The 14,548-nt window shown below is 35.4% G+C and overlaps 1 protein-coding gene across 3 annotated transcripts in view; it reads left to right on the forward strand.

The window, feature by feature from the left end:
* Positions 1-14,548, forward strand: part of BRCA2 (BRCA2 DNA repair associated) — a 58,452-nt gene that overhangs the window by 27,701 nt on the left and 16,203 nt on the right. For all 3 annotated transcript variants that reach the window (XM_044249556.1, XM_044249558.1, XM_044249557.1), the window contains 8 exons: positions 2,567-3,000; positions 3,467-3,648; positions 4,997-5,184; positions 8,209-8,379; positions 8,880-9,234; positions 12,691-12,846; positions 12,947-13,091; positions 14,425-14,546. In XM_044249556.1, coding sequence (XP_044105491.1) covers positions 2,567-3,000; positions 3,467-3,648; positions 4,997-5,184; positions 8,209-8,379; positions 8,880-9,234; positions 12,691-12,846; positions 12,947-13,091; positions 14,425-14,546 — 1,753 coding nt within the window. The remainder of the gene's footprint in view (positions 1-2,566; positions 3,001-3,466; positions 3,649-4,996; positions 5,185-8,208; positions 8,380-8,879; positions 9,235-12,690; positions 12,847-12,946; positions 13,092-14,424; positions 14,547-14,548) is intronic.

Here is a 14,548-nt window from a genome sequence, read left to right on the forward strand (position 1 = left end):
GTACAGGTTGAAAATACATCCCCTCCTCCATTCTATGAAGCTAGACAACTACCTCTTGTGCACTCTAACAGAAGACTAGGGTTAATTCTCCATGGAGGGTACATGATTAAATATTGGCAATCAAATACATAACTTGGGAAGCTGGGGAGGCAGAGAGAAAGAAAAGAAAGGGAAAAGGGGGGAAGGAGGAAAGGAAAGAAAGAAAGGGTGTTTAGAAAAGGAGAAGTATTAACAAAGAGCTAAATCATCACTTTCCAAGTGGCTCTTCAAGAAGTAGTTACAGAGATGCCATTTAGGGATAATGTATTTGAGTATCATAGAAGCATCTAAAAATGTAGAAAGCAGTTGTGAGACCTTTTCTAGCTGGTAAATTTTTTAGCCCAGGGCTATGGTTTAAATTATGTTTAATGTTACCTTTTCAAAAATAACTGTTTGTGGCCTTGTTGAAAATATTCATTGATCTGCACTTCTGGGATAGATTTTCCAGCAGGCTACTAATATACATGCTTTGAATGTAGAAACCCAGATGATTTTTTTGTTTGTTTGTTTTCATTTTCAAAAGCAGGTTGTAATATTTAAAGTAAATACTTATTTATCTGCATATTACCTTAATTTATACATATAATAAGAAAATCGTCTTGTGCATTTAAGTAAGCATGCATAAATTCCTAAAGATCTTATTTATAGTGTACAGATGTCACCTTACCAATAATGTTTCCTTACCAGCCTGTATAAAATATTACTTATTTATTTCTGTTGGACACTCCCTGTCCTCCTTACCATGCTTTATTTTTCTCTATAGCATTGAATATGAATATTTGTTTGTCTGTTTCCCTCCACCAGAGTATAAACCCTGTGATTTTATTTTGTTCCAATTATATCTTCAAACCAAAACAGTGTCTAGCACACATAGTAGGAACTCATGAAATATTTAATAGCTAGGGGCTTCTGGATGGTTCAGTCCATTAAGCATCTAACTCTTGATCTTAGCACAGATCTTAATCTCAGGGTCATGAGTTCAAGCCTCATTTGGGAAACTTCTCTGGTAAAGGATGTAAGTAAGGAGTACTGTGATAGAACAGACTCTACACTGAATGTAGAGTCTACTTTAAAAATAAATAAAAATAAAATATTTGATGACTAGATGACTAAATAAATGAGTTCTAGGGTAACTTTGAGTTCCAGGGATTCAGGTTTAATTAAAAGGAAGTATGGGATTTTCAACAAAATATCAAATATGAGGAAGAACATGTATGCTAGGGAAGGTGATTAATTTAATGTTGAGTTTGAGAGGAGTGTGGAACATCAAGGCAGAGGTATATGGTGCTATCCGAAGTTCAACATGCGAGAGTAACACCTGGGGCAAAGTTAGGCATGAAGATACAGATTAATACTTTTGTTATATGATAATTTAAGCATTTGAAATGACTCACATTACCCAGGGAGAATATCTAGGGAAGAAATCCAAGTTTAGAGATGGGAATTTTTTTAAGAGTCAGAAAGAGGAAAAACCAGCAGGAAAAAAAAAAAAAGGGAAGAAGAAGAAGAAACAGAGGGACAATTGTGGTATAGATATTAGTGGAGAGAACTTTAAGAAGGCAAGAAGTCAGGGCACCTGGGTGGCTTAGTGAGTTAAAGCCTCTGCCTTCAGCTCAGGTCATGATCCCAACCAAGGTCCTGGGATCAAGCCCCATATCAGGCTCTCTGCTCAGCAGGGAACCTGCTTCCTCCTCTCTCTCTGCCTGCTTGTGATCTCTCTCTCTGTCAAATAAAGAAATTTTAAAAATCTTAAAAAAAAAAAAAAGAAGGAAAGAAGTCAGTTTTCAGAGGCCAGGTAGAATGAGTAGTTTACGCACAAAGCTATATGTGTATAGACACTTGGGAGGTCTTTAGCAACTTTATTGAGAAAAATTTCTATAGAACAGTGGGAGAAATGAGCGTTCAATGAATGGAAATTGAGGAAGTGAAAATAGCTAGTTCAGATTACCTATTCAGGAAGATTGGCCATGAAGGGTAGGTCACAATGAGTATTAGCTCAAAGGGGAGGTAAGGCTAAGAAAAAAGTGTTTCAAGGATGCACATGGCTTTCTAGCTAAATGAAAGCACTAAAAAATAAAAGTATAAACAGGTGGTAGAAAGAGAAAAGAGAGGTAGAATAATAATTCAAAAAGTATGTTTCCTGAGGAGACTGAATTATTAAATTAGGTGTCAAGAGTATAGGTGAGGGAAGAGGACGAATAGATAGAAACTTCTCTGGTAAAGGATGTAAGTAAGGAGTACTGTGATAGAACTAGAGGAGACAAACAAGATCCATGTTTGACAGATTATGTGAAGTAAGTAGTAGAGGCTGGACATCAGTGTGTGAGAAATAGTTAGACTTGAAAATTGTGGTATTGTCTTGGATGGCAACCGTAATGAAATGCAAAACAGTTGCTGGAGTATGATTGCCTTATGGCAGTTGAGGTTGGGGTGGGGGAGGGGAAATGTAAAGTATATTCCAAAACATTTACATATATGTCCATTTATTGGTAAATAATCAAACTTAAATATTTTCTCCTCGTTGTAGCACAACTAAGGAACGGCACGAAATGCAGAATCCAAATTTTACTGTATCTGGTCAGGAATTTTCGTCTAAATCTCGTTTTTATGAACACCTGGCTTTGGAAAAATCTTCAAGCAATTTATCAGTTTCAGGGCAGCCATTTTGTACAGTTCCTGCCACAAGAAATGAAAAAAGGAGACACTTGAATACTCCAGGCAAACCAGTGAAAGTCTTTGTCCCACCTTTTAAAACTAAATCACATTTTCACAGAGATGAACAGTGTATTAGCAAGAATACTAATTTCGAAGAAAACAAACAAAACCCAGAAAACATCGATGAACATGGCCCTGGTGAGAGTGAAACAAATATTAATGATGGTGGAATTCATCAGCTTAAGAAAAATAACTCCAGTCAAGCAGCAACTATAATATTCACAAAGTGTGAAAAAGAACCTTTAGGTATTGTGTGAAAATTTGCGTTGATACGTTTTTGCCTTCCAGTTAGATGTTTCTCATATTTAAATAATGCCTTGAGGATTTTACCCCTTTTGTGATGATTAATAATTTCAGAACCTTTTTTAATGCTTTTAGATTTTTCCTAAGTCCAAATACTAGATTTAAAGTAATCTAATGTTTCTTTGAAAGTTAACTACTTGTGGTCTTTCTTACTTTAAAAAAAAAAATTGAACAATCTAAGACTGCTGTTACTGGAATATATATTTAACAGTCTACTGGCTTTTTTTTCCAAATTTAAAATAAAAATAATAGATTTACTGTTTACAAGTTGAAATTTGCTTACCCCTGAAGATTTAGACTAAATTAACCCTGAAAATTTGAGCAAATTCATATACGACTTTATAAAACAAAGGTTGTGCTTTTTAAATGTTCATGCAAGTTTATTTTTTGCTAACTTATTCTTTAATAGATTTAATTACAAATCTTCAGAATGCCAGAGATATACAGGATATGCGGATTAAAAAGAAACAAAGGCAGCACATTTTTCCACAGCCAGGTAGTCTGTACCTTGCAAAAACCTCCACTGTGCCTAGAATCTCTCTGAGAGGAGCAGTGGAAGGCCGAGTCCCCTCTCCGTGTTCTCATAAACAGGTATGCTTTTGCCCACAATGCTGCTAACTTCTATAGTCAAGTATAATTTCATTTTATTAACTAGTATCTCCTCATTGTTTTGTTCAAAGAAAGAACAAATGAAAGTGCGAGTGGATAAATAAAATCATTTTGTTTCCTACTGAACCAACAGTGGCAGCCTCCTCTGCTGCCTTATCCCACTAAAGTGATCTGTGCTCCAGAATTCACGTTTCTCTTCCCCCTTCGAAACATACTCATTTTTTTTAAGATTTTATTTATTTATTTGTCAGAGAGAGAGGGGAGCGAGAGTGATCACAAGCAGGCAGAGTGGTAGGCAGAGGCAGAAGGAGAAGCAGGCTCCCTGCTGAACAGGGAGCCCGATGTGGGACTTGATCCCAGGACTGGGATCCCAGGACACTGGGATCATGACCTGAGCTGAAGGCAGCTGCTTAACCAGCTGAGCCACCCAGGCGTCCCGAAACGTACTCATTTTATTACTATAGTGCTCTGAGGTGTTAGAAGAAAGTAGTCTACTTGAATTTGAAGTGTGAATAACTCATAGCCCTGAATCCATTAAGAGCTATTGACATTTTTTAAAAAGCCTTCTTATTAAGCCAGTTCTGTCTAATTAGAATTTTAGGCAATGGAAAGGTGAACATAATATAATATTATTAGGTAACATTTATTGAGTAGTTTTTGTGCGCTCATCACCCTTCTAAGTACTGTGCCTGCGTTGGTTCCATCTCACTCAATCTTCACCAGCATCTAAAGGAAAGGCACATCATTTTGTTCACTGTGTGCAAATGAGAGAACTGAAGCACAGAGTGGGTTAAGCAACTACCCCAGTGTCACTTAGCTAGTAAGTTTTCCTCTGTTGGACGCAGTTCCAAAGCAAAGAGTGTGACTCCAGAGTCATAACCAAACAAAGAGAAAGATATTTTAGATGAAGCATGCTGGGGTGGAAGTAGGCTAGGCCTGTGTACAGATCTGAGCTCCTGATGTCAGATCCCCTAAAATACTTACACTTTTCACTGTTCTTTCATTTCTGAATTTTTTAAGAGATTTTGTGAAATATTAAATAACTTTTTTTTCCCCAAAGTGACTTCCTATGGCAGCTGTAGCAGGAGGCATACGCACAAGGGGAATGAAAAGGCTATTGAATGTAGGAGTCATTTATATTATATTAAAATGTTTAGCTTCTAGTAAGTAAGTTAAATATTTTGATGGTGAATATTTTAATATTTAAATGAGAAATTTTGTAAATTCAGTTTTGATTTATTATAATTATTTTTATTCTAAGAAACATACTCTTTTGTTTGATTTTGTTTTTCATTCATTATTAAATTTTTCTATCATTTATTTTATGCAGCTCTACATGTATGGCGTTTCCGAACATTGTGTAAAAATTAACAGCAAAAATGCAGAGTCTTTTCAGTTTCACACTGAGGATTATTTTGGTAAGGAAGGACTATGGTCTGGAGAGGGAATACAGTTGGCTGACGGTGGATGGCTCATACCCTCCAATGATGGAAAGGCTGGAAAAGAAGAATTTTATAGGTATTCCCTGCAAAAAGAGATTGTGTTAACTTTTCTGTATTCTACCATCTCTTTGTCACATATCTCTTTAAAACTTAGTAAGTTGGCTAGAAATCAAATTTTTATCTAGTGACTAATTTTAAGTACATTGTGGTTCAACTGGCATTCTTTTGTAATCTTTTGAAAAGTGAATTATAGTTTGTCCTAGAATTTAATGAATTGGTTTTTCTTAAATTGAGACATTTTTCATATGGATTTGTAGAATACTGGTAAGAAAAGGTAAGTTTGAATGACCTTACTGTAGATACACACACAGACACACATGCACTTACATCCTATTCCCGTTCATTGTATATTTTAATGTATATAAATACCAGAAGCTAAGCAGAAATACTCAAGTGTCAGTAATACCAAATAACTAGTAAATTTACTGCCCTAAAACATCAACAGTTTAAAAACTATATAACCTCTTTATAGTTCTAATGTTTTTATAAAGGTGATTTAAAATTTTTGCTATCAATGCTGAAATTAGCATGCTAAGGGCAAGAGAGGAGAAACTTTTTTCTAATGTGCTTATTTTTAAAAATCTGTGTATGTCTTTTCAAAATTTGTAGTTTGGGGAAATTGGTAAAACATTTTACCTGAAACTTCTGTTATGTTTTTGGAATACTTTAAGACAGGAATATGATTTACATCTTGCACTTGTCTTCCATAAATATCTGCTATCAATTCTAGATGGAAAAGTATACTAAACAGTTACATTGTTTTCTTGTATTAAGTATGTATTATACCTGCAGAGTATAAAAGTTAAGAGTAATTATCCTATAATCAGGTGAGCATGATTCATAACTTTGTTGAAGCTTAAGCTGTTTTTTTGAACATTCAACAAATATTTATTGAGGACCTACTTGTGCCAGATAAGTCTTCTGGATACTCAGGATAACAAAAGAAAACAGAAATCTTTGCTTTAATAAGTCATACATTATAGTAGAGGGGTTTGGGGTGGAGAAGGAAAATTTTAAAAAGAAATAAGTTGTGTAGTATATTAGAAGGTGATGAATACTATGAAGATAAAACTGGAAAGAACATAGCTCGGGTGAGGATAAGTGCAATTTAAAATAGGCTCAGTAGTCAGGAGCCTTCACTGAGGCCCTGACATTTGGTCAATGTCCTGAAAAAGGGCAAGGGAGTAAGCGTAGGACCCTGCGTGGGAAGCATTGATTGTAAGCAGGAAGCATGCTTATTTAGGGGACAGAAGGAAAGTGAGTGTAGCTGGAGTAGAATGGGCAAGAGAGAAGTAGTAGCAGGTGAAATCAGAAAGATAGAGCCGTATAGACCTATAAGAAGTTTGGCTTTAACTCTGAGTAACAATTTTTGGCCTAAGTAAGAATGTTTAAAGGAGAGGAATGACATGAACTGCCTTGTTTTTGAAAGAATAACTCTGGCTGCTATTGAGATTAGACTGTCAGGAGGGAAGATAATGGAAGGAGAGAGACCACTTAGGAAACTGTTGAGGTCAGTGAGATGTGGCTGCTCAGACAGAGAAGGTAGCAGAGGAGTTGGTGAAAAGCAGTTGGATTCTGGGATATTTTGAAGGTGGCGCCATTGGGATATGATCAAGGATTGAATGAGGAGTGTGAGAGAAAAGGAGAATAAGAATAGCTCCAAAGATTTTGGCATTAGTGGCTGGAATTCCATACATGGATTTGCGTGTATGGAGAATTGAGAAGATCAAAGATGGAAGAGAAATGGAATGTCCAATTGGGACATTTTTTTTTTTTTAAGTAGGCTGAACTCATGACTCTGAGATCAAGACCTGAGCTGAGATCAAGAGTCAGATGCTTAACCAACTGAGCCACCCAGGTACCCCACATGGGACATTTGAAGCTTAAGATATTAGTAGACACCCATGTGGATATGTTCAGTAGGCAGTTGGATATGCAAGTCTGGAGTTTATAAATGAAGTATGGGCCAAAGAAATTAATTTCATAGTTATTAGCATATAAATTAAAGCTATAAAAGAGAGACTGAGAAAGAGCAACCTTAAAGTTAGAAATTAATACCAAAGAGTGTGGTATGTTGCAGGCTAAGTGAGGACAGAGAATTGACCATGGATTTAATGACCAATGTAGAGGTCATTATTAGGATGGGGTGAGAAAGTGGCAGTATCTAGAGAAGGAACTGAGAGTAAAGGGATAAGTTTTGTTGTGTTGAAGAAGAAAAAAACTTATTTTTATACTGAATGGAAATTGTTCCGTAGAAAAGAAAGAAGTTGATGATGAGGAGAGAGAGGAGGCATTTCCTAGATCAGGGTCCTTAACTAGGCAAGAAAGGGTGGGAGCTAGTGTGGCAGGAAAGGCAAAATGTAAGGGTCCAGATGCTGGTGGGTTGGTGAATGTGAGGGTGGAAGCTTCTGGAAGTCCTCTTGATTATTTGTTTTCCTAGTACTCAAAGTGAGAATGGGAAAGGAAGAAGAGTTAGAGATTTGAACAGAGAGAGAAAGATCTTTAAAAAGTACCAAGACGGGATGCCTGGGTGGCTCAGTTTGTTGGACAACTGCCTTCGGCTCAGGTCATGATCCCGGAGTCCCGGGATCGAGTCCCACATCAGGCTCCCAGCTCCATGGGGAGTCTGCTTTGCTCTCTGACCTTCTCCTCGCTCATGCTCTCTCTCACTGTCTCTCTCTCAAATAAATAAATAAAATCTTTAAAAAAAAAAAAAAAGTACCAAGACAAGATAAGGATGTTTTTAGATAATTTTTAGAAAATAATCTCTTTTAAGAAAAATAATCTAAAATACAATTATTTTAAATTAAGGATCTCATTTTCCAGTTGAAATAATTGTTTTGACTAGTGTTTTCTTAGTATATTTTGATACATGTCAAATTGTTTTCTAAATTCTGTAACTTATTTTCTAACTCATAAAAACTTACTAAATGATCTTGTATGATGCAGTGTTTGTGCAAATAGTGGTCATGGTTATTGAATTCAGTATCATCTTACATTTTTGTTTTTTTTTAATATTGTTCTATCTTAATTTGTTCAGGGCTCTGTGTGACACCCCAGGTGTGGATCCAAATCTTATTTCTAGAGTTTGGGTATATAATCACTACAGATGGATTATATGGAAACTGGCAGCTATGGAATTTGCCTTTCCTAAGGAATTTGCTAATAGGTGCCTAAGCCCAGAAAGAGTGCTTCTTCAACTAAAATACAGGCAAGTTCAATGCATTATATTATGTAATCACATATTTGTGTTAAGGGTCAGACTTCTGCGCAGGCTGTGACTTCCCCATTGTAGAGGTACACAAGTCAGTTGTCAGTGGCTGTCGCCATCCTACCCTGCTGTTCAGTTATACACAGTAGTTCTCTTGTCATCTTTCAGCCCCCTTAAGAGAAATTACACATTCCTACACCTCTTGCTTCCCTCTTCTCCCACCCTCCTTAACCTCTTGGCCTGTGAGAAGAAAATAATTACTAATTTGATCCACTCTTCAGGTCTTGCTAATAAACCATGTTTGCAGGGGAGTTTTAGTATTTAGTTCATATTTAATAAACTTACTATACTGGTAGCTACCAAATTTTAAATTCTCTTTCTATCTCAGTAGTTCTTCAGTAAAGGTATTTAATTTTTATTCTCAATTATTTGGCGACCTTTTCACAATGAAATTCTAGACTCACAATTCCTAAAATATGCATTTTTCTTTTTATTTTTAGATATGATGTGGAAATTGATAGAAGCAGAAGATCAGCCTTAAAAAAGATCATGGAAAGGGATGACACAGCTGCAAAAACTCTTGTTCTCTGTATTTCTGAAATAATTTCATCAAGCGTAGATATATCTGAAACTTCCAGCAGTAAAACTAATAGTATGGGTACCAAAAAAGTGGGCATTATTGAGCTCACAGATGGATGGTATGCTGTTAAGGCCCAGTTAGATCCTCCCCTCTCAGCTCTTGTAAAGAATGGTAAACTGACTGTGGGTCAGAAGATCATTATTCATGGAGCAGAACTGGTTGGCTCTCCTGATGCCTGCACACCACTCGAAGCCCCAGAATCTCTTATGTTAAAGGTAAATTAAATTAATGCATACTCTAGGTAAAAATCAGTCACTGATTTGGTTAAGTTCTAGGGAGGTTTCATATTTTATATTTAAACTTAGGTCTATGAAAGATGCTCCATTCCTTGAAAACATACTAATAGTCGGGGTGTAAGTGGCAAAATTCTCAGACTGTCAAATTTTTTTGTGCTACTTTTAGGAAACTGAGAAGTGTATATTGAGCTAAAACAATGCAGGAGCAAATTTGCACTGGATTTGATTTGGGGCTATGGGTGCCTATAGCCCTTGGTGCCGTATTGTTCTCATAGTATTGCTCTGCTTCCATCCTGATTACCTGATTATTAGATCTTTATTTCAGTATGATTAGAAAATTAGGTTTCAGTGATTGTTAAATAATAATAATAAAATGGATCTTTCATCTCTATGTAGACTTAAACTTATAAATAGGACTTTGTCATATTGAATAGTCTACAATATTGATATGAGAAATTACTAATATTGTAAGTCAGATTTATGAGATGAAATAGTTTACTTCTGTCATATTCTGGATCACTCTATTTCAGGAAGGTGTTTAATAAATTAAACATTTTTAAGGTAAAGAGATACTTTGTCATTAACTCCACATTGTTGTTTTTAGTCAAGCTGAAACAAGCTTTATGTTGCTTAAAAAAGTTAGGGTAGCTTTCAATCTTTTGGGATTTTTTTGTTTTTTGTTTTTTTAATTTTCTATTTTTTATTAACATGTAATGTATTATTAGCCCCAGGGGTACAAGTCTGTGAATCATCAGGCTTACACACTTCATAGCATTCACCATAGCACATACCCTCCCCAATGTCTGTAACTCAACCACCCTCTCCCTACCCCCCTCCCCCTCTGCAACCCTCAGTTTGTTTTATGAGATTAAGAGTCTTTTATGGTTTTTCTCTCTCCCGATTCAATCTTTTGTTTTGCTTTTATCAAATCAGTGTGTGTGCATAATTTCAAAACTCATGTAATGTAGCCTTATGACCACCACCCCCGCCCCCACCCCCCCAGCAGAAAAGCAGTTACTGAAGCCATCTTACTTAAACTCTGTTTGTGCTTTCCAAAGGCAACCACTTGGAATCTCTGGTAGTTTCTTTTGCTTATACTGCTATGTTCTCTTTTCTCCTTTTGTTTAGACATTAACTGTTAGCTTCCTGCTATGAAAGTTGAGGAGTGAAGTCTGTATTCACTGTTTACATTATAATGATTGAGAAATATTTTTCACAACACAGCATATAATATACCAATTACATTTTCTTTATAACTTAACTGCTTTTCCTGGAGTGAACACCTGTCTTGCTTTTTGTTTGTTTTTTTTTTAATTTTCTGTACCCTTATCACCAACTCGTTCCCACACAAGAGATATATAAAGATCATCCCAACATGTTATAATGCCTTTATTGATTCTGTTTCTTTTTCTTGGCAGTCTCTTGGACCTTTCCATACTCCTGCTCCATTCTGAAGTGGTTACCTTCCATGTATGCAGCACAGTTACATTTCTAGAAATTATTTTCTCCTCCTTCTGTGTTGAAAACTCTATTTTCTGGATTTATATCTCTATGGATTTATTTCCTCGCTCTAAGGGCATACAAGCAACCCCCCAGATGCTTCTTAAGAGAAGGAGTTTGTAGCTTTTTCTTGAGCTTTTGGTTAGGTGGTTGAATATAAAAGTTGAGAAGGAAATAATCTTCAGAATTTTGAAGACATTTTCTCTACTACCTTTTTACTTCTGGTTTATCTTCTGCTACATTCAGTGCTATTCTTATTCCCAGTCCTTCACTATATGAACTGTTTCTGGAAAGTTTTGAAGATCATTTATCTGCAGTGTCCGGAAATTTCACAGCAAGTTACTTTGGAGTTGGCCTGTCTTGTAAAATTGTGGCCCTGGGTACACCGTGGCAAACAGTCTATAAACATATGTCCTTCACTGAGTTCTCTAGAAAATTTTCTTGAATTAGTTCTTTGATAATTTCGTCCCCCTTCATTTTTCCCTTTTCAATTTCCTTGAACTCTAATATTTCGGCAGACCACTCTGAGTGGTCTTCTAATTTTCTCATCTTTTCTCCTATTTTCCATATTGTTGTCTTTGCTCCCCCTACTTTTTAGTTCTAATTTTGTAGTTCCTAAAGTGAATATATGCCTATTGACATAATTTTCCATTCTCTGAGGCCCTTATTACTCCTTAAATGTTTCTTTTTTTTATTACATCCTTTTCTTGTTTCATAGATGCAACATTTATCATCTTTCTGAAGATTAATATTTTGCTTTATTTTGTTTTTTTCTGCTTGCTGAATTTTTCCCCTCTATAATAATCTCCTTCAACTGATAACTGATTGTTAGCTGTTCTTTCCTCTTCCAGACTGGGGCACTAAAAACCTGATCAGAAGCTCTCTGTGAGGTTGGCGTTTGTCAACTTGTAGAGTGATAAGACGGGGACTTGCTTTTGTTAGGAGACCCTCAAATATCAGTGACTGAGAGCTGAGCAGAGTAGGAAAAGTAATAAGGTGACTCATAAGGATTTTTATTGCTTTTTTTTTTCAGTATAGCTTCTCATCCCCTACACCCCCCCACCCCCCCACCCCCACCGCCAGATGCCTCTGCCTTGTGTTCCAGAGTCCAGAATATGTCTGGTTCAGCCTTTCCAGAAAATAAATTGTCCTGGGTTCTTCTTGGTGTAAGGGAAGGCCTGGTTGGTGTAAGGGAAGGCCTCCTTGGGATAGGAAATGAAATCTGAGGTCTTAATTATCTTTCCTTCCATTTTCAGCTACAACTCGTACCCCTTCCTTCAGAGGTAACTGTTGCCTCCAAATTCTGAGTGATTTCCTTAAATTTTGATTCCTAGTGATGCCATACAACTTTGCCAGCTGAGTAATGTTGGGCAGGTTATACTTGAGTTTCGTCATTTGTAAAATGGGAATAAGTCGTCTTCGGATTGTTGTAAAGATTAAATGTTAGTAGATGTAAAGCACTTAACACAATCCAGGCACCATAATAAGTGCTTTAGAAATGTTTGTTATTTTTTAACTAATCATTCTGAGGCTGCTTCATTATTTACCAGTTGTCCAATAAATTTTTAGCTTCCAAGATTTTGCTAATGTCTTCTTAACTGTCCTCCTCTCCCAGTTCTTTGTCCTTTAGGTCTTTTGAGGGAACCTAAATAAATAAGTATATTTTAATCCATCATGTTTAAATTGAAGTCTCTTATTAATTTTCTAAAAATAATATTTACATTAAGACTCTACAACAGCATAAACGATTTTTTGAGAGACTGTATTTTGAAAGTGTTTTCACTTTTGTACAGGTTTTCTACATTCTTATTTTCATGAGGCTTTTGAAAATTAGTATATTTGAATGAATGGAAGAAATGAATGGAAATGTTATGCCATCTGAAATAGTATTGAATATATAAACTTATAAATCGATTTGTTCATTAATTTGTCCAGATTGCTGCTAACAGTACTCGTCGTGCTCGCTGGTATGCCAAACTTGGATTCTCTCCTGATCCTAGACCTTTCCCTCTCTCCTTGTCATCACTTTTCAGTGATGGAGGAAATGTTGGTTGTGTTGATGTAGTTGTTCAAAGAGCATATCCAATACAGGTATGATAACATTCTTGAAACTTTATATTTCTTTCTTCTGGGACAGTTAATTTGAATGATCCCTCCCTAACATGTATCTTTGTTTGACATGTCATTACAGTGGATGGAGAGGACCCCATCTGGATTATGCATATTTCGGAATGAACGAGAGGAAGAAAAGGAGGCAACGAAATATGCAGAAGCCCAACAAAAGAAACTAGAAGTTTTATTCAATAAAATTCAAGGGGAATTTGAAAAGCACGATGGTAAAATGAATTGTATATTATAAGTTATTTTTAATATAAGAATAAGGTTTTTTATAAAACCTTATTTATAAAAATAAGGTTTTATATATAAGGCTTTTTAGAGGCTTCTGATTTAACCTCTGTAAATTGAGTGAATTTTTTTAATTTGAATAATAGACTTCTTTCTTAATCCTGTATCTGAATTTTTTAAATTTTTTAAAAATATTATTACAAAGACATACAAATAAGCATAGAAGTGACCCCAAATTATCACCTCTTTATTCAACACATTGACCTTTTAGATACTTGTAATTATCTTAGACAATAAAACATTACATAACCACAACACATCTCAGAAGTCTTATGTAAACTTCCTCTTAAGCTTCAATATTAAAGTATTTATAGTATCCTTTTTTGGTATTAGAGAAAGAATAGTAGCAAGGGAAAAAAGCTGCCAAATTATTTTCCCCTAGACAAGTACAGTATGGTGTCACCTAGGTACAGAATATAACTAAAGTAAACTCATAAATAAAGTAAAATGGTGGTTATCAGCAGATGAGAGGTGGTAGGATAAAATTGATGGTGTTTAAAGGTAAAACAACAATGAACAAATAAGCTATAGTGAGCCAGTGCACAGTATAATGAATATAGACGATATTATACTGTGATATGATGAATATCAATACAATGGCAATCATATTAAGTATATAAATGAATCAAAGTAACACATTGGCCACCTTAAATTTATACAATGTTATATGTCAAATATATTCAATAAAAAGGAAGGATAAACTCTCAAAAAAAATTTTTCCCAAGCCATATATCATTTTCTTCAGTAACCTTACCTACTTTTTATATAACTTTTGTATTTTTGTTGTTGTAGTTGTTGGTTTATGTATTATCACACCTAGAGCTAGATCTTGTTTTCCTGGTGGCAGCAATTTTAATAATAAAAAAATTATAGTATTTTTGGCATAAAGGACATGAAATTGAGGTTTGTTTTTTGCTGAAATTTTTGTGTTCTGCATTTCTTCATGATTTTCAACTTCCTGTTCTATATAAATCTGTAGGAAAATTGGACTCTCAATGTTCGATTCACCGGCTTATGCTGTTTTCATGATGAAGTAAATCATGAAATCATTTACTTAATTTACAAATCACTCTAAGCTCTCTGTGTGACAATTTTTTAAACCAGGAGTGAGTGCACTAGTTTGAAATTTTCCTAGAAAACTTTTAGCAGATAATTGTGTTTTGCTTTTTAGCCTCCCTTCTTTGGCTACTTTTTGCTTGTTTCTCTAGCTTTCAAGGTTCTTAAATTTGTGTTATGGCTTATTAATGATGCTTTTTTTCCTAGAAAATATAACGAAACAATGTAGACCATCATGCGCATTAACAAGACAGCAAGTCTGTGCTCTGCAAGATGGTGCAGAGCTTTATGAAGCAGTGACGAATGCACCAGACCCAGCTTATCTGGAGGT

The sequence above is a fragment of the Neovison vison genome, chromosome 5, assembly GCF_020171115.1.
Source record: "Neovison vison isolate M4711 chromosome 5, ASM_NN_V1, whole genome shotgun sequence".
Taxonomy (NCBI): domain Eukaryota; kingdom Metazoa; phylum Chordata; class Mammalia; order Carnivora; family Mustelidae; genus Neogale; species Neogale vison.